The 27,567-nt window shown below is 40.4% G+C and overlaps 2 protein-coding genes across 2 annotated transcripts; both read left to right on the plus strand.

Moving 5' to 3' along the window:
• Positions 1–1,307: 1,307 nt before the first annotated feature.
• LOC149297715 (secretory carrier-associated membrane protein 5B) lies at positions 1,308–7,842 on the plus strand. The gene is made up of 5 exons (XM_089488284.1): positions 1,308–1,434; positions 3,386–3,542; positions 4,276–4,377; positions 5,920–6,037; positions 7,648–7,842. The coding sequence occupies exons 1-5, from the start codon at positions 1,431–1,433 to the stop codon at positions 7,840–7,842; spliced, it is 576 nt and encodes a 191-aa protein (XP_089344410.1). The 5' UTR covers positions 1,308–1,430.
• Positions 7,843–9,140: 1,298 nt separating this feature from the next.
• On the plus strand, positions 9,141–26,963 carry LOC149297716 (phosphopantothenoylcysteine decarboxylase-like). Its single transcript, XM_089488177.1, has 6 exons — positions 9,141–9,271; positions 12,257–12,440; positions 12,590–12,685; positions 12,995–13,123; positions 26,295–26,463; positions 26,866–26,963. Exons 1-6 carry the CDS (start codon positions 9,141–9,143, stop codon positions 26,961–26,963), a joined length of 807 nt encoding a protein of 268 aa, XP_089344303.1.
• The last annotated feature ends 604 nt before the right edge of the window (positions 26,964–27,567 follow it).

A 27,567-nucleotide genomic window follows, 5' to 3' on the forward strand; every position in this document is an offset into this window, starting at 1 on the left:
CCATCAAAGGGGGGCCCACTGTTGAGGCCATATGAAAGGAAAATTGTTCAAACATTTGCACAGGGTGTTAGGCTCACGTTTCGCTGTACCATCTCCTTAGAAATATTTCATCTGCATCGGATTCTGATATGAATGCAGTGTTCTTATTCGACCTCATATGAGGTTCTAGGTATAACAGGTGAACTTTTGTGCTTTGGTCAGTGCCAGAGCCTGGCAATTATTTAATGTATCTGTAAAGGTGTAGTATTGAATGCTGGTATTTTTTCCTCTTTTACTGTGATGTATATTTAAACAGATGAAAATAAGGCTTTCAAGTAGTTTATGTAGTTTAAACACCTTGTCTCCATACTCAGCCTAATAAAGGGGGGGTCTCTACCATATGTTCAAGAGGGAGGTCTGTGCAGCACCTTGTTGTGTTTGCGCGGCATCATGCCATAGAGCGTGTTGTCTATGAGACCCCTTATGCCCTAGAAGGTGTGGAAAAAACACTGTCTTCCTTCCTTAGCCGGTGCCTTAGGCCTACATTATTATGTGTTTGAGTATATGTTAGTTCTGGAAATGTTAAGATTGGAATTTGTGGCACAGTGGAGTTGAACGCCATTGTTTTATTGAGAGAGTGCTGTCGGCTCCAAGCATTCACACCAGGTTAGTTGTGAATGTTTAGTTTACCAACCTTTATATTCATTGCTGGTCCAAATAATTATTTTGTAAACAAAACACTGCTGAAGTGAGCCCTATTTTGATGGTATGAGTAAAGGGATTTTTATATGAATAGGATTTGGTCAGATATTCCAAATTCTAATTGTGTTAATATGTAACTGTGCCATAATAAGTTAATCTTTTTTTTTTTTTAAAGGTTTCTTGGATATTGAGACACAGAAACATTTACATCTTGAGCCTTTCTTGGAATCTCCAGTGACCATGTCAGGTGAGCCATGATTACTACAGCTAGTGTTGCCTCAATCACATATTTGATATTTGTTTTCCCTTTTACAGCTTTTCATGGACAGGGAAGAGAAATATTTCATGTTTATGCAATAATACTTACCATTGCCAGGGTTGCATACTTTCTAGTTTCAAAACACTGGTATTGTTTATGTTTTCTTTTAAGCAGAAACACAAAACTGGTGAGAACTTGGCTAAACACATCCCCTGCTTGCTGGTGTCCACTGCCAGCCTACTCCATTGCTTGTTCACATGGGAGTTTCAAGGGGTTTCTTATATCTTAGTTACTCGCTGCCATGTTGAGCTCTGTATCCCTCCCAAAAACTGGTGTGTTTCAAATCTGTTTTGCTCTTTGTGCAGAGAAACAGAATAACTTCCCCCCTCTGCCTCGCTTCATACCACTCAAACCATGCTTCTACCAAGACTTTGAGACGGATATTCCAGATGGGCACCGACCTTTGACCAAACGCCTCTACTATCTATGGATGCGTAAGTATAAGTCTTAAATTGTCAGTGTTAGGCAGAAATCTGTTCATCCACAGACTGGAAATACAGGATTGGCAACTACAATAAAACAGGTGCCAGCACATGCCGCCTGAGGATTAGGAGAGCGATTTCATAGGGGCATTCATTTTTGGAAACTCTCATTTTCTTAAAATGTAACAGGATTTGAAAACCTTTTTAATTGTGGCTTCACTTTTTGGACCCTTACTCCTGCATGTTCTTCATTTCCCTTATCATATTTCATATTTTCTATTTTGTTGACCGTTTGGTTTCATTATGAATCTTCTCCATGTCCCCATTTCTTTTCTATTTACAGTACGCTTTCATACCAATCCTTCTTTGGGTTTTTGCTTAGCTCCATTAGCCGTCATTTCTGCCTTTGCCTTTTGGTTTATTTTCCATGTCTTTAAGTTGTTGGTTTGCGTTCAGCACATTTGTCTCCCTCCCTTGCTTTTTCTATTTACCTTTCCGTTGCCATCCTATTTCTTCTCTGCTGCATCGTAGCTGACATTCCACTGGGGTGTGATTTTTGTTCTACATCCTGGCAGCTGCTTTTCCACCCCCTCTTCCCATCTCATATATCATTATACACCACTGACCCTTTTACTTACTTTTTTTAAAATCCTTTTTTCACATGCATGTGGTCAATTTCCTTTTAAGGATTTAAAAGCAATATTACATTAACCCTTGATGTTTTAGCTACACTTCTTTCATGGAAAGATTTTCTTGGGTAAACAGCATGTGTTTATTTTCCCCTTTATTTATTTTTTATACAAGCCCTGCATTGTAAAGAAATAAGAGGCTCAGAGTAGAGGACTGGATTGGGAGGCGGGACCCGCCAAAAAACTTGCGGGCGGTCTTGCTGGGGTTGCGGGCGGTCAGGCACTGTACCTGCAGGTCCCGGTAATCCCGCGCAGTCCCGCAAGGCTGCCTTGTCGCTGCTCCCTTACAGTGTCTCCCCTCTTGCTCTGCCCAGGAACAAAACAGAGTCACATGATGTGACATCACTTCCCGTGACTCCGCCTTGTTCCTGGGTGGAGCAAGAGAAGAGACGCTGTGAGGGAGCAACTTGAGGGCAGCCTTGCGGGACTGCGCAGGAAATCTGCAGTTCAGGTAAGGAGGTGGGGATGATTGGCCACAAATGTGGCGGGATTGGCCACAAATGTGGCGGGAGCGGAATACCCACATTGCTGGAGTGGCCGGGATTGGGCAAAAAATCAGCGGGAGTGGGCGGGGGCAGGATTAAAAAAGCAGTCCCGCGCAGGGCTCTAGCTCAGAGTTCGAGACTAATAAAGATGAAAAAATTGGCATATTTAAACTGCAAACTGAACTATGCGTGGCTTCTTGGTGTCTCCAGCCATGTAGGGATGAGAACAAAGTTTACCAGGAAAGGAACTTATTAAGTACATCGTAGATAAGTATCAGAACTTGAGGGATGGCATACATTAAAGTTAGTAGATACCTAGAATAGACTTTCAATGGAAGTAGTACAGACAAACCCAGTAAAGAAACTTTGGGGTGTGTGTAAGTACTCCTAGGGATGAAATCTATTATTTCTAGGAGTGAGTTACAGAGGTCCCTCTGATGTCTTCTCCTTTCTCCTCCACCCTCCCTTAGAAGGACTGTGAAAAACAAAAGAGGTCATTTACTAATAATGTATACGATTAACTACATAAATTTTTTTTTTCTTTATGATCTCAGGATGTTCAGCATTTCATATTTATACCATTTTCCTTACTTTGCATTGGAAGCTGAAAGGCCCATTTTATGATAACTGTGTTCTCAGTGTATTGGTAGCTTCAGACCTTAGAAAGAGATATAGGAAAGGGGATTATATATCCCTATTCCTTGGGCCTGTCCCCAACCTCACTCATCTTTGGCTCTCTTCTCCTTGCTGCATGCGTGTGCCTCTGCGTGTCCCCATGTGTGCGTGCAGTGAACAGCATCACGCTTGCGGTGAATCTGATTGGCTGCCTGGCGTGGCTAATTGGAGGAGGTGGAGCTGTTAATTTCGGCCTTGCGTTCCTGTGGCTCATCCTCTTTACTCCCTGCTCCTATGTGTGCTGGTTCAGACCTATTTACAAAGCTTTCAAGTAAGTATCTGTCTATCTAATTCACATACTCTGTCCTTTTTCTGCACTTTTTTTTTTTTTTTTTTTTAGCTCTATAGCCTTTATTTCCCTTTCTCCTTCATTTCTTATCTTTATTATCACTCCCTTATATTCACATCTGTTTGCTATTCTCATGTCAACTAGGAAACATTTAATTTAAATTATAGAGAAACAAGGTAACAAAATGATTGCTCTCATTTGTGACCATATTAACATCTTTACCGTTCTTTGTATGAGACCAACCACTGCATAATTCGTAGAATCCTTTTGGGGATCTGTTAATGACTAAAATGGCAATTGAAAAAAATCAGCTATTTATACATTAACGTGACTGCAACAAGACTCAGTGATTGAACTTTGTAGTATCACTCAACAAGATGTTACTCTTTTATCCTCAATTAATAAGATGGCCTTTATTGGACCAACTGAGACTCTCAGTTCATGATAACAAACTGGATCAACCAGTTTTATAGTATTTCTTTTTATACGGATAATTATTTCCCTTTGCCAGTACATGCTGTGCGACCTGGCATATTAAATTCCACAGTGCAGATTTAGAGGATATCAGTCCGGTTGATCTGAAAGTGGATTTTCACTGTTTTAGACAAAGTAAAATGCTGATGGGGGGGTGTCTAACATTTCAGTTTAATGTTTTATGTAAATGTTGCCTAGAGAATAAGATCGCTCTGTGACATGTAGCATTCTGATCTGACAGGACGGACAGCTCCTTTAACTTCATGGCGTTCTTCTTCATATTCTGGATTCAGCTGGTGATCAGTGTAATCCAAGCAGTTGGCATCCCGGGATGGGGAGTCTGGTGAGTATGTGTCTTCTGTTATGTTCCTTACTGCATGGTAACTGGAGTAAACTATTACTCCTCACTGCAGCATAATCATATTAAATGCAAAACTAGTTTTATAACAGAACAATGTGTAATCAATGGCTTGAGAGTTGAGATATATGTAGGCTCATCTGGTTTTATTTCACATTTGTTGAACATGGCTTTCTGTTAGAACCCATTTTCCATCTATGTAAGAGTTGTTGGGTGTACCGCTTCCAAATTTTGAAAATTGAGACTATAACATGTTACGTTCTTTTCTACTTTAGATTTTGTGAATTCTGTTTTTGAGCCCACATTTTCACCTTTTCATTTTTATTTAAACTGTTTAAATAACCTTACTCATAGCAGGAAGTTACATAAAATAAGTGCCCTATGAACTCGTTTTTCTTGCATGTCTTGGCTTTTGTTTAATCTCTGATCTGTGCACACCTGTGTAGAATGGCCTTTTAAGATACACTGATGAGTCAAATTGATGGCGAGCTGTTCAGGCACAGAGGCCGCAAAGCAACCCTGAATCATGATACTTCTTGCACCATACTTCACCATTGGGATGATATTTTCATGTGGATATGCTGTGCCCTACTGATGCCATACGTAGCGCTGTGGTTATCCTGAATCAATCTCAGTTTCATCAGCCCATAAAAAAATTTCCCAGTAGTTTTGTGGAGTGCCAAGATGCTCTTTGGCAAACCTCAAGTGAACAGCGATGTTAAATTGGAGAGCAGCGGCTTTCTCTGCAGGTGTCCTGCCATGGACATTATGCTTGTTCAATGTTTTGTGTATGGTAGACTCATGAACAGAGATGTTAACCAGTTCCAATGATTCCTTCAAGCCTTTAGCTGCTACACAAGGGTTCTTTTTTACCTCATTGAGCATTCTGTGTTGGGCCCTTGGAGTCATCTTGGCTGGATGCCTACTTTTGGGAGGGTAGCCACAGTAGTAGTATCCATTTATAAACAATTTGTCTAACTGTGGAGTGATCAATATGTAAACTCATTGAGATTACTTTCTAGTGTTAGGGATATAAATGGTATTACATTGGCAAAACCAATATCCTATCACAAATGCAAATTGCGTTTGTTCATTATTCTAACATAGATTAAAATCATCATATTTTAAGACACGTCTATACATAAATTCTAATGGTTCAAATTGTTCACTTACTTTTTCTTGCCACTGTATATGCTTATCCTTTTAAAATTGTTTAACTCTTTACACTTACTATTTGGTATTGGAGGTATGAGATAAACAATACAAGGGAAAGGTAGAGGAGCATTCTGTCAGCTAAAACAGCTCTGGGAAATGAGTGTCCTTGGCTCCCAAATCTTTAATGCACCATGCTGTTGTATGTGTACGAACACACACATATATATATATATATATATATATATATATATATATATATATAGATAGATAGATAGATAGATATTTAATGTATATATAAACAGTATTATTTATACTGATTCTTCTTCCCTCTCTCTTCCTTGCCCACACACCTTTGTTTCTCTTGTACCTCAGCGGATGGATTGCAACAATCAGCTTCTTTGGTACAAATGTAGGATCTGCAGTGGTGATGCTGATCCCCACCATCATGTTCACAGCAATGGCTGTGTTATGCTTTGTAGCCTTGACAAAGGTAACGTAGTGGAAAGTTGGAATATGGTTTGTTAGTGGGAGTTTTTGATTGCGTAACATACAACTAGTAATGTGTAGTGAGATTCAAATAAATTAGATGCATATGGATAAGTATTTGAAATACATTTATCAGTAAGTAAGCTTTAGGCATTTACAGCTGTTTCACGATGGCGTAAAAAAATAATATATATTTCTTTTAATTTGTTTATTGTCTAGCACTTTGCCCCCATATATGCATAATACATTTACTTTAACCCCTTAAGGACAATAGGGGTTCTTACTCGTAGTATATTGTGGGACAATGGCTTTTTTACCGTTTTTCAGTGTTACTGTTTAGCTGTGATTTTCTTCTTTCTCATTTCGTGCTTCCACACATATTATATATTGGGGTTTTTTCAGGACAAACAGGGCTTTCTTTAGATACCATTCATTTTATCATATCATCTAATTTACTATAAAAACAATGATAAAATATGGGGATTTTTTGTTAAAAAATTACTTTTTCTCACTTTTTAAACAAAAAACTTTTAGCGATGCAGCTATTTAACAGAATTGTCGTTAACACGTTGCACGGCAACCCCGTACATGTACGTGGATTGACGTTAAGGGGTTAAGGTTTTTTTTTTTTACTGTTTACCAACTTTGCATTCAAGGTACTGTGACAAACCCTGTTGCATGAGGGCCATACATGTCACTTTTAGGGGTCCTAAGCACAGTCCTCTAGGGCAATCAGAGTCGGGAACACCAGCTTGTAACAAAACAGAGCTTTATTTTTAATTGCTTAAACCCCAAAACCAAATCATAAAAAGAAAACCCAGTTCCCAATTGGAGCCCTCTCTACCTAAACTATGCTGGTCCAGACTGACCAGCCTAATCACCCACTAACTCAACCTCCCAGCCAGATCCAGCTACGCCAGGCTCTGGAAAACTTCCCCCCGACAGCACACAAAAATGTCCAGGCAGGTATTGCCTCCCTTGGCTCAGGGATGGTCCTCTTGTTCAGGGCCTCTCCTTGCCCTGGGAGCTCAGGGAAAACTTCCTCTTCCCCAACAGTCTCTCTGAGTATCAGGCTCCAGGGGTTTTTAATGCCCAGCACCTGTGCCTGATGCCGGCTCCATAGGAATCCTGGACCGGATCCTGCAGACTTCTAGCCTCCTGGAAAAGCCGGCATGGATTTTCCACAGAATGGGGGAACGGAGCATTGGCCCACCCTGCTCTCCAAGTGCTCCACCCCAGGGACCCATATTTACGATCTGGATAGCACCTGTACCCAAATGCCACACTAAGCATCTCCCTGGGGTTTACACTGTCACAGTACTTTGCATTCAAATTGTGACTTTAGACTTTATCTTCCTTATGCTTTTGCATTTGTTGCATGATCTAACATGAAACTAAGCTTTCCCAACTCAGTTGACAAATATTCAACTGTGCAAAAAATTTTTTATCTCACTGTATTTTTAAAGTAAATTGTAGTGTGAGTGTTGACATGACTTACATAAGAGAGACAAAATATTGTCAATCTGCATGTAGGAATAGCTGGTTTTGGATTGAATGGTTCAATACACGAAGAAAATATATTTAAAATGTATGCTCACAAATGTTTCCTGACAGGTACATAAATTTTACCGCGGCTCAGGGGGCAGTCTGAGCAAAGCACAAGAGGAGTGGACTACAGGTGCGTGGAAGAATCCTCATGTGCAGAACGCAGCCCAGCAGGCGGCCCTTGGAGCTGCGCAAGGTGCAATGACACAGAATGAACCTCAGTACTCAGCCACACCAAACTACGGTTATACCAACCAAATGTGAAGAGGTCAACAGGCTTTAGGAAGTACAGTCCCATGGGTCTGAAAGTACCCTGTCCTCTAGTAGTTCAGTTGTCTCATCAAATCTTACATCTCTTTTTTTTCTCTTTGATATGGTGCATTATGATTGTGGTGTGTATGTTGTTGTCCAGAGAGAATCCACACCCTGGTTAAATTATAATAGCTGTGTGCAGGTTCTGCCATCATTTTGTGCCCTCAAACCAATGTATTCTGCCCTTCAGCTGCTATGTTTTACAGCCATTATTTAATTGTAGAGTTGTACTAAAACGCAGTTTAGTAACAGCTAATGTCTGGCTGTTTCCAATTCAGATTGGGCATAGATTTTGCCATACAGTCAAAACATCTTTTGGACAGGTTATTATCCAGATTATGCGCTCTTGTTTCCCCTCCTGAAAGTGTCCTGCAGCCAGTGAACCCCCTAGTTATTCTCCAGCAATAGGCTACACTTTACAAGCTACTATAGTCTCTTCAGATCCATGTTTGGGGGTCAGACATCATGGGGTTGTTCTCCTCTAGATGTGTTTTAAAATGAACATTACATTATGAGTGCAAAATCCTCCTGTTGTGAAATTCAGCCATTCAGGTTGTATTGGGTCTATCACATGAAACGTCGGCAAAATATTTATACAATATAAACATTCCACGCTAGCACAGGGGTGATGCCTGTTTTGTACACTCCAATAAAAGCCAACATTTTCTGTTTTCTTTTAAATAAGGGTATTTGAAAAAGTATTGACTGAGCAAAAGAAAGTTAGTTGGTGTAGTGTTTGAATGAAAGTTTCCTACCAACACAAATCTAGGAATTGTACAGAATGTAATCGCATTATATAGCATTATAACAGGGGTGCTGGGATCATGCTAAATGTTACTGTATGTTATTTTTACCCTCTCTGGATATTATAATGTTTAATATATGTTAACCTTTCTGTTAAAGGACCAACTTAGAACTGGCTGTATCATTTAATACGTGGTTTTGTATGAAACAGTGGACTTTAAATGTATATTATAGGCAGCTTAATGGGGACAAAAGATCATGATCCCCTCCTCAAAGATGAAAAGAACTGGACACCAGTTGTTGAAGTAAGAATATAATTAGGTGCTACCTGCTGCAGATGTTTACAGTAATGGTGTGTTAAAATAAATTGACAAAGTAGGATCTCCAGTGAGAGACAGAAACAGCTGGAGTATTGCTCTCTGCAGTCTGAGTCTGCAGTTTTACAGTATAACCGCTGTAGGGGTATTCTCTTGACAGCGTGCATCCATATTTTTACAAGGTAGACTATGAGTGAGAAATGCAGTAAAACACCAAAGGTAATCTGTAATCATGAAGAACTGCGCCTTTTTCTGGCTAGTGTTGAGAGCCACACCACACCATCATCTCTGCAGTATAGAATGGACACCTCACCACTAATGTAAATACTGATGATTTTGGTTCTCGGATGTGGTATTTAAAAAAAAAAAAAAAAAGTGTATTTCATAACTTCTTAAGTAATGAAATTATCATTCCTTTGTGTCTTCATCTCAACCTCCGTCTTCGTAATGGAATCCAGGAAAGATAGAGAGGAGTGTAGGTCTGACTGTAGGAGAAACGATGGCTTGCGCGCTAGAATAGCACTCCTGGACTTTAAAGGAGACAGGGTATCCAGGTTGGAGGCACATTTGTTATTAATTCAAGGATTCTGCCATTAGGTTAATTATGTTGTAACTCTGTGTCTAGTTCCTCTTAAACCTATTGACATCTTGTGAGAAAAATGTGGAAATGAAGTGTGTGATTTAAATAAAGAGAAATTTCAAAGTTCTGTTTACAGCTGATTTCATTAATGAAGACCTTATAGCAGTGGTTACGTTCTCAAAGTGATATTTCCGTTCACTGTGTAGTGAGGGAATTGAACGGTTGGTTGAGAACTGGCGGTAACCTTGAAGGGAATTGTGGATTGCCCTGATAATGACTATTTTTGGATTTCACTCACTATAGAGAAGGCATTTGGAAAAAATCTGGAGATAATTTTGTACTGTGTGCTACAGCTGTTCTATATCATTTATACCTTTTTAAATAAATTTAAATAAATACATTTAAATAAATAACTCGCCATAAAATAGAGAGTTCTAATATCAAACCATTTAACCCAAACGCCCCATTTTAATTTCTTAAACATAATGAAAATACTGATGACTGATGCCACAACAAAGTTTATATATTTTTAAGGTTTTACAAATACAGATGGAGGCTTTGGTAGCCACCTGAACTACTTCGGTTATAGAAAAACCCAAATGTATTATTATTTATTGTTTATAGTATATCACGTCCAACTGTCTTCCACAACTTAAATATAGAACATGATACTCAAACTCATATAAGCAGGCTGCAGGGTTTGACAAAAAAAAATAAAATGTGGCAATATGTGACTTGGGAGTTGCACTTGGTATTAAGACCCTGCCGGTATCTTTGATGCTTCCCCTGCTGTTTGATCATGCACAACAAAGTTTCTCCCTCTTCCAAAAACAAATAGAAATATATATAGATTGTAAAGAATAAATGAAATGTGAAGTGAAATATAAATGAAAAAAATTAGGGGGGTCTGGCATATGTAAGGTGTAAGAGATCCTTAAGGGAACTCTATCTGTAGTGCACTGGGAATAGGGAACAAAAAAGAATGAAAAAAACGAACACCCTTAAACCAGGAGTAAAACATTGGATAATGTGTAAAGAATGTTGCCCTCTAGTCTCTCTAAGCTATGTAAATAGAGTATGACTAATCAGTGGATGCGGCCAGGTTTGATAAAAAAAAAAAAAAAAAAAGACATCGGGAGAAGTGAACAAGGAAAGAAGACAGAAGAACAAGAAGAGGCAAGAGAAGAAGCAGAGCTGCGCCAAAGGAGATAGGGACACGGAAGCAGTCGGCAGATATAGTGTGGGAATGAGCGTGTGAGAGAATGAGAGGAAATGTATTAATCATGATATAACATAATGGATATGGCGTGGTTTTGGTGGGTGTTATGGGCAACAACATCTCATCCTTGGACCTAGGCAGCACAATGTCTTAGGCCGACCTTGAAAGTTTTAACCGAGCTGCCATCCTTCGGTTCATATAAACCCAAAAGGATTCAACAAAACAGGCGCTCCATACCCTCACTACATTACTCATGTTCCCCCTATTTAATAAAGAGCGAAGGCTGGGGCAGTTGCCCATTAATAAAGGGGTAGGAGACCCTGAAACGTTGGTGTAAGAGTTAAGTAAGCCAGTGACACGAATGCACCAATGTAATGACGGTATGGACTAAGAGCTTAATTGAATGTTACCATCCAACTGTTCAGCGGAGCGCATCTAATTCACGGCAGCTAGCGGGTATGTAGCCTGTCGTGTCCCTTTAAGGAGCCTTACATTCGATTCTGTATCCAACCCTCTGGATAAAGCAGAGTACAAATAATGCTGAACACTGGCAGTAAAATAAATACATTCATAAACCGTACATTGTCTTACAACGCCTGAACCCTCGCCGCACGGAATGCTGGGTAGTGTAGTCCTGGACGCAAAGGACGCCGGGTAATGCTTCCTTATTCCGCCACTTCCGGTTTGGTAACCGTTTCAAAAGGAACGTGTTTGGTTTCTGCACGCTCGGAGGTTGCTGTACATATAAAATATATATAATTGCATAACATATATTTATATATAATATGTAATGTTTGCATTTTACCGCAAAATGTACAAATCGTTGGACCTAACCACCGTATGACCCCTCCGGGCATCCCATGTTACGTTAAGCCTCTGGTGCTTAAATGCGCAGTATCCGTGCGCAGCGGCTGTTAGTGTTTCAATTACGATGTAAGGGCTCATGGCTGTATTCAGAGGGAAATAACCCTCTAGTGCCAGCTGTCAATCATCTCAGTCATATATGTTTTCTCCATATAGGTGACTGCTATAGATTTATAAAACTTTATAAAGTTGCTGGCAGCTATCAGGAGCTTAAAGTATTGGGTGCCTGATCTATTCTGAATTAAATTATTATTTTGATCCTTCTCTTTTATACAATAAGAAGCGTTAATTCTTGGTGCAAAGCAAAAGTTTTGGGATCAAGGCAAAAAATTCAGTTAATATTATATTAGGAAACATGCTACGTGTCTAACATGCCTAGTGCTTAAATGAAAGTGGTTTTATTTTGTTAATGGTCATGCCTAGGAATGGCTGAAATATTTACTCCTTTTGTTATAAAAGCAAACTATACACAATCAAGATGTCGCCTTCAAAAAATATTACTTTCCAAGTTTGATTAATTTGTACGAATCCGTTTAAACAGAGTTTGCCTACAAAACATGCTGGAGATTTTATTAAGCCTTTAATGCTATGCATGTATTTTTTTCTATACTGCATCTAACGTTTCTGTCTTTTCCTGTACAGGTTTTATGTAATGGATGTTCTTGCCAGCTGTGCTGATACGGGCCAGGACGGTTCTCGGACTTCCCACGTGCTTCCTGGGAATTCAATCCCACCTTTTGAAGCCCATGTACTTGTGGGAGTTACAGGCAGTGTGGCTGCATTGAAACTGCCAAATCTAGTTTCTGGTCTTCTGGAAATACCTGGGGTAGGTCCTGTACTAATGTCAATTTTGTCTTACTGGTTGTTTTTGTAATGTTATAACTTGCTACTTTTCTCCGTCTCATGTTCTGCAGATTATCTCATTGTTAACATGATAGTATTAAATAAATATATATATATATATATTTTTTACAGGTGCAAGTACAGGTAGTAAGCACAGAAAAGGCTAAGCATTTCTACAATGTGAACGATGTATCTGTGCCGCTGTATAGTGAACAAGATGAGTGGGAAGTAAGTTTTTATTTATTTATTATTAAAGCCCAGCTCAAAAACAGTGGCAAAATGCCAGGGGTGTCATGTGGCAAACTCTACGAGTACTAGAGCCACAGTGTACAATTGGGTTCCAGTAGAATCAGCCCTGTGGTCCCTGATACTATGTAGGTTCAGGTGTTCTTACCCAGTCAGAAGGCTAGGCAAGAGGGTTTGGTTTTTGGTCCCCTTCCAAAAATGAAAACCACCAACATTTCTCTGCTTGCTGTATTGTCTCTCATGGAACATGTACTTTTGTCTGTACAAACCAAACTTTCTCTTTATTCACAGATGTGGAAGCAGCGTTCTGACCCTGTACTGCACATCGAGCTTCGTCGCTGGGCTGACCTCATGCTTCTTGCTCCTCTGGATGCCAACACCTTGGGGAAAATTGCCAGCGGCATCTGCGACAATCTGCTGGTGAGAAATATAGCATATACATAAAAACTCTATTCTGTATTGTTAACTCTAAATGTCACAGTAAGTAATATATGACTGTGTATCAGAAAGCATGGAGCTGTACATATACTATATACTTCCTTGAAAGGAACATACCTAGTTTTTGGTCTTCTGGAAAAACCATGGGTTGGCCCATGTACTTCTAACAAATAGTAGAAATGACATCCTGGTCTCCCCTCTGACAGCTGGTGCCAAACTTTGTGATTGAATTTGAATTTGTGATTGAATGTGATGGAGCTGTAATTACATTCAAAAGGGATTTAAACTAGGGAATCCCTGTCATGCGGCAGAGACCTGCAGGATCTGTAGAGACCCTGATCAGGCCTCCTGCCACAATACATACCCTGCAATGTAGATGTAATATGCAATCAGGTAGTGTGGGTGTGTGTATGCTGAAGATTCAATGACACGGCTGTCATGGGGCTGCCAACAGCAATCAGAGGGCTCCCCATGTGATTGCTGTATAAGGGAACCCTACTGAGGAACCTTCTTACATACATGCACAAATATAACTATACATAAGCAGTTCAAGTCAGTATTTAGCTGCATGTATTGGTACTATGTTAAGATTCTCAAGGGAATCCTCATTCTTCAGTAAAAACAAACAAACAGCGTAATTACCTTGACAAAATTTGGTATAATGTCAATAAATGCTCCCATAAACCTTTGTCAGCGTTCTTTAACCTTAATTAATGGATGGTCTGCTATGTACTCAGCTTCTTACAGATTTAACAATAATGTGTTACTCTTTTGTAAATATAATTATTAATTTACATAACATATATATATAAATATTTCATGGCACCCTCTTTTGTGTATCAAATAGAAGTGTGATATTTCACCGTTACTTTTAAATGTCAGTGTAGTAGTTAATGTATATAATCAAATGGGGTGTAAGGATTTATAGTCAAATGGCAACCAGGTCATCAATTTGTCATAACTGACATATGGTGTAATAAGATGATTATTCAACTTTTGTTATCATGGCACCCGTATTTGCTCGATTATAAGACAAGGTTTTTTTCAGAGCAAAGCCTCTGGGGGCCTCTATGAAGGAGCATCGGCATCACATGACCTTCCGGTGCTCCTCCATAGAAGTGGAAGTGCCGGCAGCAGCTGAGGTCTTTGCGCATCCCGCATGTGATGAACGTTTGTGGTAGGGCTGCAACTAACGATTATTTTCATAATCGATTAGTTGGCCGATTATTTTTTCGATTAATCGGGAAAAAAAAATATGCAAATTTTTCGTTTATTTAAAATAAAAACTTATAATTTACAATGGCATTTCACGATTTGCCTTCTTATTTTACTGACATAATAATTAAAGCTATATTTTAACAAGAACCCCCAAAATACCAAAAAAATCTTTACTAATAAATATTCATGTAAACTATTTTTGCCCAGTTATGCACATCTCACCCCCAGCTTGCCTCTCTGTCCCAGAAATGCCTTAAATGCTACTCTGCCCCTATATATGCCTTATATCCTCCTATATGTCAGAGATGCCACTGTGCCCCCTTATACCTCCTATATGCCACTCTGTCCCCTGATATGCCTTATACCCCTCCTGATATGCCTTATACCCCTCCTGATATGCCTCATGGCCCCCCATATGCCACTGTGCCCCCTGATATGCCTTATAGCCCCATATATGCCACAGTGCCCCCCTGATATGCCTTATAGCCCCCTATATGCCTTTTACCCTTGATATGCCACCATGCCCCCTGATATTCATTTTACCCCTAGATGCCACTGTTCCCCCTGATATGCCTTATAGCGCCTTCATGCCACTGTGCCCCCTGATACGCCTTATAGCCCCTTTATGCCACTGTGCCCCTGATATGCCTTATAACCCCTTTATGCCACTGTGCCCCCTGATACGCCTTATAGTCCCTTTATGCCACTGTCCCCCCTGATATGCCTTATAGCCCCTTTATGCCACTGTCCCCCCTGATATGCCTTATAGCCCCTTTATGCCACTGTCCCCCCTGATATGCCTTATAGCCCCTTTATGCCACTGTGCCCCCTGATACGCCTTATAGCCCCTTTATGCCACTGTGCCCCCTGATACGCCTTATAGCCCCTTTATGCCACTGTGCCCCCCTGATACGCCTTATAGCCTCTGTATGCCACTGTGCCCCCTGATACGCGTTATAGCCCCTGTATGCCACTGTGCCCCCTGATACGCCTTATAGCCCCTTTATGCCACTGTGCCCCCTGATATGCCTTATAACCCCTTTATGCCACTGTGCCCCCTGATACGCCTTATAGTCCCTTTATGCCACTGTCCCCCCTGATATGCCTTATAGCCCCTTTATGCCACTGTCCCCCCTGATATGCCTTATAGCCCCTTTATGCCACTGTCCCCCCTGATACGCCTTATAGCCTCTGTATGCCACTGTGCCCCCTGATACGCGTTATAGCCCCTGTATGCCACTGTGCCCCCTGATACGCCTTATAGCCCCTTTATGCCACTGTCCCCCCTCATATGCCTTATAGCCCCTTTATGCCACTGTGCCCCCTGATATGCCTTATAACCCCTTTATGCCACTGTGCCCCCTGATACGCCTTATAGTCCCTTTATGCCACTGTCCCCCCTGATATGCCTTATAGCCCCTTTATGCCACTGTGCCCCCTGATACGCCTTATAGCCCCTTTATGCCACTGTGCCCCCTGATACGCCTTATAGCCCCTTTATGCCACTGTCCCCCCTCATATACCTTATAGCCCCTTTATGCCACTGTGCCCCCTGATACGCCTTATAGCCCCTGTATGCCACTGTGCCCCCTGATATGCCTTATAATCCCTTTATGCCACTGTGCCCCCTGATACGCCTTATAGCCCCTTTATGCCACTGTCCCCCCTCATATGCCTTATAGCCCCTGTATGCCACTGTGCCCCCTGATACGCCTTATATCCCCTTTATGCCACTGTCCCCCCCCGATACCACTGTGCCCCCTGATGTCTTATGCCCCCCGATATAAGAAAAACTGACATTGCTAAAAGTTTTTTATATTTATATTTATTAAATATAAACAAAAAAAATTAATACACAATACAATATAAATATATATAAATATATGGACAATATAAACAATAAATCAAATATTACAGACATCAAAAAATAAAAAACACAAATTATAGAATGCACATAATTAATAGATCCCGCAAAAATTCTGCCTGCCCCACCAAGGGTTAATATATCAACAGAAGAAACACAGGGCAAATGAGCATAAAAATAAAGATAATACTTACCCAGTGCTGCTTAATTTCTTCTGTTGATATATTAACCCCTGGTGGGGCAGGTGGAAGTGGCAGTGAGATGAAGTAGCGGAGGTTGCGCACATCGCGCACTAAAATCCAAACCCCCTGCAGCGCTGCACGGGACCTGGATCCTCTCCGGCAGCCGGTAGGGGTCTATGCGATGCAAGGAGACAGCCGCTTCCCCCCTCCGCTTCCGGTGGGGTTTCCATGATGGAAGCCGCACCAGAAGGTCACGTGACGCCGGGTTCAGTAATAGAAGGCCCGGCGGAAGGGGAGGGGAGAAGCGGTGGATGTCTGTGCAAAACGCACAGACCCTCACCGGGTGGCAGAGAGGATCCAGGTCTCCTGCAGCTTTGCGGGGGGTCTGGATTCTAGAGTTATAATCCGATCCGAAATCAATTCAACTAATCGATTATGAAAATCGTTGACAACGATTTTCATAATCGATTATTATCGATTTTATCGATTCGTTGTTGCAGCCCTAGTTTGCGGGGTATGCACAGACAACCTCCACTGCTGTCGGCGGTAGTATTGGCCGGCAGCAGCGGAAGACTGCATCGCACGGATCTCCACCGGCTTCCCCACGGGTCACAAGTAAAGGAATGCACTGGTAAGTTGGGGGGGGGTGTGAGTGGCATGGGGGGGGTGTTCAGTGGTTTTCTGGAGGCATATAGGGGGTTAAAAGGCATATCAGGGAGGCAGAGTTGAATATAGAGGTTAAAAGGCATATCAGGGAGGCAGAGTGGAATATAGGGGTTAAAAGGCATATCTGGGGAGTAGCAAATAGGGGGTTAAAATGCATGTCAGGGAGGCGGAGTGGCATGTATGTGTGTATAAGGCATATCTGGGGGGCAGAGTGGGTTATTAGGGGGGGCAGAGTGACATATAGGGGGTATAAGGCATATCTGGGAGGTATAACTGGAGCAGAGTGGCAAATAAAAGGAAATAAAAAGTCAGTTTTTATTAAATATGAACAAAAATAGTTTACATGTGAATCAATATTTACTAAAAAAACTAGAAGCAGAGAAAATGTGCAAGCGTAAGGATCTGAGCGACTTTGACAAGGGCCAATTTGCGATGGCTAGGCGACTGGGCCAGAGCATCTCCAAAACTGCAGCTCTAGTGGGGTCTTCCCAGTCTGTAGTGGTCCAAGGAAGGAAAAGTGGTGAACCGGCGACAGGGTCATAAGCGGCAAAGACTTATTGATGGACGTGGGGGGCGAAGGCTGGCCTGTGTGGTCAAATTGCTGAAAAAGTTAATGCTGTTCTGATAGAAAGAACACACAGTGCATCACAGTTTATTGCATATGGGGCTGCTTAGCGGCAGACTAGTCAGGGTGCCCAATGGGCGCATGAGCATGACCACTGGATCAAGGAGCAATGAAAGAAGATAGCCTGGTCTGATGAATCACGTTTTATGTTACATCACGTGGATGGCCGGGTGTATCCCTTACCTGGAGAACACATGGCACCAGGAAACATCCATGGAGGCTTACAGGACGTAAGGGATCTGCTGCTATGTCTTGGTGCCCGATACCACAGCACACCTTTAGTGTCTAGTGGAGTCCATGCCTCGTGGTCGTAATGTTATGGGTGATTGGTGTATTTTGCTTTGTTTAAGTTTAAAGGATAGTAAACTTTTACCTGAGCATATTTTCTTTCTTAAATTCTGAGAACAAATTAACTGTAGTATTAGAGTATTAACTTTAAATTGTCAACTGGCACATCAAAACAGCCAAGGCAGGGCTTGAATTACATTACAGAGAGCCACCAGATTTAGTGAATTGGTCAATATTAACCCCTTGATGACAATTGATGGTCCAGGCACGTCACGCAAAAACAGACAATTGGCGTGCCAGGACCATCATCGCTTTAAACAGGTGTGGAAAGCGATGTCGAGGCATTCAGCAACACTGAGATCAGCATCAGGGGCCATATGTGGCCCCTCCCTGGGGAATCAATGTCCGCCATGGTGGCGGACATCCGTTTTAAAAGAGTTTCAATGGTGTCGCTGAAATGCGTCAATAGCGAGGCATTTAGCGACACCGAACACCCACCTCAGGACGCACTGTGATCGTTCTGGCCACTCGCGCCTCCTTTAAAAGGTACTGCATTCAACCATGCAAGTCAATAGAGCCCACCTTTCTAATCACAATGTGATTAGTAAAATTTAAAAAAGAAATGATAACATGTAACAATAATCTCCACTGATGTCACCATCAGGGGAACCTTTCAGGTCCAAAAAATGTAAAATATATAAAAATTAAAAAATCTATATTTAAAAAAAAAAAAGTTAATTATAGTTCTAAAATGAGCGCTATATCGTCAAACAATTCTCACATGGAAAGTGTTAAAATACTGGCATGTTAAATGCCCATGGGGTGTCTACTTTTAAAAATGTATGATTTGATGGGAAATTGAGCTGTAAATTCATACCTAAAGTACAACGTGTGTGGGAAAAATACACACAAAAAATTACTACTGCAAACTTTGACAAAGACTGGTGGTAAAATGTGTGCATGGAGAGAGTTGATATACCAGCATTTGAAATACCCTGGGGTGTCAGTTTTTCAAAAATATATAGTTTTATCGGGCACATTGAATTGGCCAGACTCAAAGATGTACCAAATAAGGCATGAGCACAGGATCACCAAATGTCAAAGTTCAACTTTGAAAAATGCGCATGGCCTACATGTGGCCCTTTTGCTTCCCAACAGCCAGGTGAACCCATGCATGGGTGGTATTACTGTACTCGTGAGATGTTGCTGAACACATATTGTGTGACAATGACATATATAAGGACCTGTAAATTACTACCTGAAGTAAAATGTGTGTGGGAAACACCTCAAAAGAATGACTACTACAAAGTTTGAAAAAGACTGGTGGTAGAATTAGTGCATGGAAAGAGTTAAAATACTAGCATTTGAAATATCCTGGGGTGTCTAGTCTTCAAAAATATATGGTTTGATGGGGTAAATTGCATTGGCCGGCTTCAAAGATACCCGAAATGGCACATGGCGGGAAGAATTACCAGATTTGGAAAAAATGGCAAAACGCTACTTGTAATTATTGTTCCATAACATGCAAAAAAACAAAAACATTGGGTATTTCTAAACTCCGGACAAATAGTACAATTTATTTCACAGGTTTTTTTTCATTATTTTTTATAGAGTCCTTTTTTTCTAAATTTTTCAACATTTTTTATAAATATTTTATATACAATCAAATAATGACATCTAAAGAAAGCCCTTCTTGTCCCCCAAAAAACAATATATAACTTGTGTGGATTCAGTAAATGGGGAAAAATATTTACAGCTACACCCATGCTCCGCATAAATGTTAAAACAGCAATTGTCACAAAGGGTACAAAAAATAAAATCAGCCGTTGTCACGAAGGGGTTAAAATTGACACTATGCAAAATAGACAATAATATCAAGATAAGATATTTGTACAGACATATTTGCCAGCTTACAGCTTGTTGGGTTGTGTGGTAGCACCCATAATAAAGTTATAAGAGCCTTGCCCTTAAATATATACATAAATAGTCAAGTGAGAGTACTCACGGGACATAAAAATAAATACTGTTTTGTACATAATCATGAGGTCAGTGTGTCCTTGTTTTCAACTATTTCATCTTGAAACTTTAAATGTGTTTTTTTCCAGTGTTATTGCTCAGTGCAAAGACAAAAACAAGTTAATCTAACCCCTTAGAGCCACATGGATATGTATGTGCCATTTTGTGCCTTGGTGCTGTAATTACCAAGTTCTTATTGTGGCATGTGTTTTGTAGTATGTACTCAGGGCCGGCCCAAGGCAAAATGCCGCCTGGGGCGAATTTTAAAATGCCGCCCCCCCCCCCCCTTATCTACCCTTCCTCTCCCTCCGTCCCTGCCGCCCCCCCGCCTTATACTTACCTTTCAGCAGTCCTGCGGCGAGTCTCCCTGTTCGGTCTCGGTGCCGGCTTGTAAATCTATCGGCACTCAGCATTACAAGCCGGCACCGAGACCGAACAGGAAGACTCGCCGCAGAGGAGAGAGAGAGGGGCACCGAGTGGTTTTCGCTTACCAAGCTGTCAGTACCCGCTTAGCCCCTTTCTCTCTCTTTCGCTTTAAAAAAAAAAAAAAAGGTGCCGCCCCTTCAAAAGTGCCGCCTGGAGCGATTGCCCCACTCGGCTCCATTGTTGGGCCGGCCCTGTATGTACTATGTTGTTGTTATGCTTGCCCCCTTTTTATTATTTTCTACTTTTCACGTGAGAGGTTATTACATTACATTTATTTATAAATTGCCGGCAGATTCCGCAGCGCTGTTACAGTCAGTAGAACAATTTCACATTACAAAAACAAACTGGTACAAAAGGAGAAGAGGGCCCTGCTCTTGCAAGCTTACAATCTAGTCGGTGGTTGAGGGGGAAGTCAGACAATAGGAGAGGACTGCTTGGATGGGGATGAGTTGTTCTGGTTCCGTTGATGTGTTGTAGCCGCTTTCTGCAGTGGTACCTGGTATATGGTTTCCCTCTGGTTTAACTCCAGTGTAACTCTTAAATAGCCACTTATGATGAGGCCACAGCAGCTACATATTCAAGCAAGCTTGTTTCCAAGTGAGGCCTAGGAATTTATAGGGCTGCCTCACAAGTGGTCAGATAAGGTAATTGCATACAGGAGGCAGATGTTTCACACCTTGGCTAGCAAAAGCTAGACTAGAGGGTACCACATTTAACCCTTTGATAGCAGCAGGGTATGGAGACAGGCAGGATACAGACATACTGGGGGGTAACAGCAGGAGATGAGGGGTTCAAATGAAATATGGGATATTCATACCGGGTGGAAAACAGGGGTAACAGCAGGAGATGAGGGGTTCAAATGAAGTATGGGATATTCATACCTGTAAGAGAAGGAGATATGGCAGACATTAGTGATTGCCAGAGGAGTAGTTGGATGAAAGCATGAAGATCAGGAAGTCCAGTGTAACTCTTAAATAGCCACTTATGATGAGGCCACTTGGGGAGAGGCCACAGCAGCTACATTTCCAAGCAAGCTTTGGAGCTTTTATCATGTTCATAAAGGTTTATTTGAAAATCACAAACTACTTCCCAGCTGAGGTGTACTTTTTATCATCCAGATTCTGCACATAAAAAAATAACCCCAATGTATAAAAAAAAAAGCAAAAAAAACCTGTTTTACTCCAATATATGTTTAACCCCTTCAGGTACAGGACGTGCCTGGTACTTCCTGGTCACCGGTACACCGGGACGTACCAGGTACGTCTCCTCCAAAAACCGCCCCCACATCGCCACAATTGTGGTGATCGTGGGGGCGCTGCTGCTGCTGTCTGCCCAGGAGTCTGGGCAGACAGCACAGCCTCTCTAAACCCGCCCCCAAGCCCACGATCACTCCCATGGAGTGATTCTCTAGGCAGAAACCGAGATTGCAGAAAAACACCAAAATGTGGTGTTTTCTTCCACTGTTGCACTTATGGTGTGCAAGAAATTCAGTGCAACATTGAAATGTATGCGTTAAAAACGCAATAAAATAATTTCCCTGTGAAGTTTGGCAGACATCAGTGAAGAAATGGCTGGCTGAAAACTGTCAAAGCTACCCTAGTTGAACACCTTGACTCATCTACTGTTCATAAATATATACTTTTATGGGGTAATTTACAGTGGGGGGCTTCCAAAATGTCCCAAATGGGATATGGGCCCAGGAAACCAATTTCTGAAAATTCCAAATTTGAAAACTAAAATGCGCATGTTCCGGTTTTGCCCTCATAGCTTCCTCAAAAAATGCATGAACCATGCATGTGAGGCCTTGTTGGAACCGGGGGATGTTGGTGAACACAATTTGTTTTTTTTCTGCAGTTGCACATATTCTATACAAAATATAATATAAAATCTAAAGCAACATTGCAACATATGCAAAAAAAATATAAAAATACCTCAAAATTTGGCAGCAATTGGCGATAAAATCCCTGTTTGAAAAGTGTCAAAATGACCCTAGTTGTACACCTTGACTTATCTACTGTTCATAAACATAATAATTTTGGGGGGTTAATCAGTATCTGTGACAACTATTGCAGTTATTAGACTACCATGCCAAATTTGAAAAAAAATTACGTTTCAAAAAACTTAATGAATATATTTGGGAAATTTTTTTCCCATTGGTTCAATGTGTGTACAATTTGTATGTATACAAAACTGTAAAAAAATGCGTTTTTTTCATTTTTCCCCCACTTTTTCCAGTTTATTTCAAACAAAACAATGTACTACCCAGCTTAATATGGTTTCAAATGAAAGCCCTACTTGTGCTGAAAAAAACAATATATGATTTGTGTGGGTGCACCAATTGATAAGAGAGAAATTACAGTTGAAGAAAGACATGACAAAAACGACTCCGGTCCTTTAGCGACACCCTAGTTTAAAAATCCCGGTCCTGAAGGGGTTAAAATGACTTTTACTTAATTTAAATACAATCTCTATGTAATTGATTATTGGTGGGTAAAAATTGGTTCTCAGTCTGTGCTTGGCACATGCCGACTTTTTTTTTTAATGTGTGCAAAAATTATTGCATTTGTGGTTAATAATGGGATGCCTGTTGATTTCATGGTTGAAGTATTAACACACACACAACAGCTTTGTGGTTGACACAAATAATGCCACTAGATACCATGGCTGCTAAAATATGTGAATAACCACTAGATGGCCTTCCAATAAAAAGAAAGATACTAAAAATGAACTGCTGCAGGTATCAGCGAATATTCTTCTTCATTGAATGCACAAGTTCCTCCTGCCTCTTGCATAGTTATATTGGTGAGGTGACTTAAGTAAATCTGGCCTCATGCATTATGCAGGACTGTCTTTCAGTAAGCTTACTGATATCTGGGATTAGAGGACGATTTAATATTGATACATTTTGCATTATATTACTACTTTGTTCAACAAACCAGAAACTACAAATAATAGCATACAGAAAAATGTTTCTTTCTTAAAGTGAGCCTTTCATTTGCATATTACTTGGCTTTACTTTAAAAGTACAGGTTTGGTTTACACATAGCACTAGCTAGAGCAACTACCCTAGGTGTGTGTGTGTGTGTGTGTGTGTGTGTGTGTGTGTGTGTGTGTGTGTGTGTGTGTGTGTGTGTGTGTGTGTGTGTGTGTGTGTGTGTGTGTGTGTGTGTGTGTGTGTGTGTGTGTGTGTGTGTGTGTGTGTGTGTGTGATTTTGAAGCCTGGATATGGCAAAGGTCTATGGTGCATTTTAAGCCAAATAAAATAGAAAACACAGAACAGAAAGCAGATACATCAATAAATAGCAGTACATGGTTACACCCTGTTAGCATAGTAACATCTCTGAATCACAATCCAAGGGAGCTGTGTAAAGTGGTGCTTGAATCATAAAAAGGATTGAGGAGGAGTAGTGTAAGAACGGAGAGATCTTAAGTTTTGGGACACCTGACCATTACATCAACAGGGACTTTAATGACATTCTAAATATATAGACAAGATCTATAAAGATATGGATGAGTTTGGGGTGGAAGAACTTTACTGGGCCACACAAATGCCTGACCTTAACCCCACCGAACAGCTTTGGGATGAACTATAACCGAGATTGCAAGCTAGGCCTTTTCGTCCAACATCAATGCCTGACCTCACAAAAGCTCTACTAAATGAATGGGCACAAATTGCCGCAGAACACTTCAAAATCTTGTAGAAAGCCTTCCCAGAAGAGTGGAAGCTGTTATAGCGGCAAAAGGGGGAGCAACTACATATTAATGTCAATGTATGTCGAATGAATAAAAGTCTGACATGATGTAAGTTCTCACTGTATGGATTTCCCAATGCTTGGCACATTGTAGTTAAAAGTAATACTAACTGCAAGTGTTTAGTTTTGCTAACTGCGGATCTTTCCTGTGGGACTTAAACAACAAAGGGTGTATTTAAGAGCAGTGTCAACCTAAATGAAGTGCGTTGTGGTGTACACAAAAATGTTAGTTGTAAGGAATATATTGTTTTAGGACAAGCTCTGTGATTTTGTCAGCATCATTTCTAAATGTCAGTTGGAGAGTGAAAAGGCAAGATGAGAAGCCACAGAGAAAGGTGGAGAGGATAAAAGTGACACAAACAAACCGAGCCAAAAATAATGTTTAGGTATGGAGAGTGGCAAAGCCGAGCAGGGTGGGCGGGTGAGAGAGCCTCACGGGAAAGCCTTATAATTATAGCTCGTAATGTGCTGGGGAGCGAGGATCCGTATTATGTCCTATTTCTAGTGTGACTTGTTCTTACCAATCTACCTGTTTTTATGCTCTAAAAAATTGCCATTGAAACACTTCAGAAGGACACAGAAAACCAGCAAAATATTTGTGTTAAATCCTTTCAGTGGTTGGTGCTGAGAACATGTCCCATTGGATGATTAACACATCTTTCGAAAGACAAACACTTAGAGTGGACCTGTCACCTCAAATAAACCTGACATTAATCAGTGAAGTGTAAAAACTGCTTACATTATGTTTCATTTTTTAATCACACCATTTGGCAGTTTGTGTGATATAGGTTTATATTTCCTCTCTCTACTGCAGTATGTAACTGAACCCTACCTTCCTGACTGGCTACTCAAGTAACTTTACTTTTACTTGGTGCAGGAAACAGGAAACAGAAGGTGGCTTTAGATAAATACCTGAAAAGCAACAGGTAGGACAAACTATTTCATTACAAACTTCCATATGATATATTAAATGACGTTAACAAAAACATTTAAGGGGCAGTTTTTATGCTCTAGATTATTGTTAGAATTATTTTTGGTGATAGGTAAACATTAACTCTTTTTACTTTGCCTCATTTGTCTTTTATAATAGTACAGGTTAGTGATTTATATCCTGGCACCCTTATCAGTTTTTATATTGTGTTGTATTAATATTGTGATTTAATTGGTGATTTAAAGGTATAGCCGTATAGGAGCGATATACTGTGGACAGGCAAAGATTCTGATTGTACGGGCAAAGTGTCCAAGGCATATCGCTCCTCAAATCACGTGAGAGCCCCAGAGAGCTGGAGGTTTTGCGGGACCAAAAAGTGTTACACCTTTGTAACTAAATTAATAGCAACATCAAAATTGTCAGCCCTAGCAATGTGCTGCAAGTTGGCCTAGCTCTTCTCAGAAATACCATATTTGCTCGATTATAAGACAAGGTTTTTTCCAGAGCAAATGCTCTGAAAAATACCCCTCGTCTTATAATCGGGGTCGTCTTATAATCAGACCTCAACTAGGTCTGACTATGAGACTAAGATCCAGATCCCCGCAGCGATGCAGAGGACCTGGATCCTCAATCATAGCTTTTATTAAAAAAAAATTGTTCACATAGTTTACATGAATTAACATTTACTGGTAAAACTTTTTTCCTATAGGGTCGTCTTATATTCAGGCTTTTTCTTTTTTTTCATAAATTAATATTCAGATTTTGGGGGGTCGTCTTATAATCAGGGTTGTCTTATAATCGAGCAAATACGGTAATCCTTTAATCATGTAATATTGTAAAATTGTCTCATTCATAAACTTTCATGGAGAGCTTGGTTGCCATAAGACACAAATACAGGCTGATCACCCACGGAAATACAAGGATTTCCAGTTCAGTAACTTCCTCCATTCGGTCCCTCAAAACCACCAGCTCTCTGGGGATCTCAAGGTACTTGAGGAGCTTCGTACAACAGACTCTTTGCCTGTCTATGGCATATTGCTCCTTTACGGCTTCTCTAACCGGCACTAAGTCTAGAATGTAATTACTTACAGGGTAAGGATTTGATTTTCAACATCATCCTATTTAAAGTTGAAAGGATGGAAATGATAATGATGGTAACAATTTTACATTTTTGGTCATTCGTAGACTTGCGTTGTACGGGCATGGGACCTTCAGAAGCCACTTCTGTTCTGCCCAGCTATGAACACAGCAATGTGGAATCATCCGATCACAAAACAGCAGATAGCACAGCTTCACAGTTTTGGTTACACTGAAATTCCCTGCATTGCAAAGCAGCTTGTATGTGGAGATGAAGGTGAGTACATATGGAGACATTGTACATACATTAATATACATACAGTAAAGCAGTCTTTGGATCCTAAACTTGCTTATGTGGCCTTTATTGACTGTGTGTCAATCTTACCATATGGTCATGCCGCTTTATACATTGCAGTATTCTAACTGACAATATCAGATCAACTATGAAAAATGAGGAACATGGACAGAAGCAACCGACCCTATAAATAATTTGTGAATGTCACACATTTTTGTTACCATTTCTGTACATCCCTAATGTATGAGTTGATCCATTGGTAATGTGATGCTTATCTATCTGACCTTCACAAGGTTACAACATATAACTTTGATAAAGTTAATCAGGATGTTCCAGTGCAATGGAATATCAGTTTATAAGCAATTGTTTTGTTATATCCCACAGGACTTGGAGCAATGGCTGAGGTAGATACAATCCTTAACAAGGTCAAGCAAGTTCTTTCAGAGCATCTGCTGATGCTACCATGCCCAGGAGGAGTGTAGCAGTGGACACGGTGTCTTTGTATGGAAGAATCCATTTTCAGCCTATGAACAGGTCCCTCGGAAACCCAAAAATGTTTAAAAAAAAAAAAAAAAAAAGTACAAAAACAGTTAACAGTTTTCTATGTATGATAAATGACATCAATTATATCATCTTAAAATAAACAAACACATAACTTTATTGTGTTTAAGAGCCTGAAGGCAATCTGGAGGCTTTCACTCAGAACTTTTATGAATATCAGCCAAATCATCATTACCACAGCTTACAATGTAAATAAAGCTCGCAGCTGGGGTCATATAGTGTAACAATGTGATGCTTTGTGCGGTGGGAAAACTTGTATGCCGTACTTTTCTGACAAAAACATGTTACATAAAAGGATTGCAATGCTCCAATGTATGAATATTTGTATATTATATATATTTTAATATATTCTGGTACTATAGGTAAATATACAAAACTCCTTAAAATATTAAAACAGTCACACCAATCAATATAACATTCGGCTGCGTACATATGATATGACATTTAATCCAGTATATATATAAAAAAAACAGGGTAATAAACCAATTCAATTTCACATTGATTGGTGCTTCTTCATGTTGTTTA

Source organism: Sceloporus occidentalis, unplaced genomic scaffold, assembly GCF_023333645.1.
Source record: "Sceloporus occidentalis isolate IW3139 unplaced genomic scaffold, rSceOcc1.0.p SCAF_37, whole genome shotgun sequence".
Classification (NCBI taxonomy): Eukaryota; Metazoa; Chordata; class Lepidosauria; order Squamata; family Phrynosomatidae; genus Sceloporus; species Sceloporus occidentalis.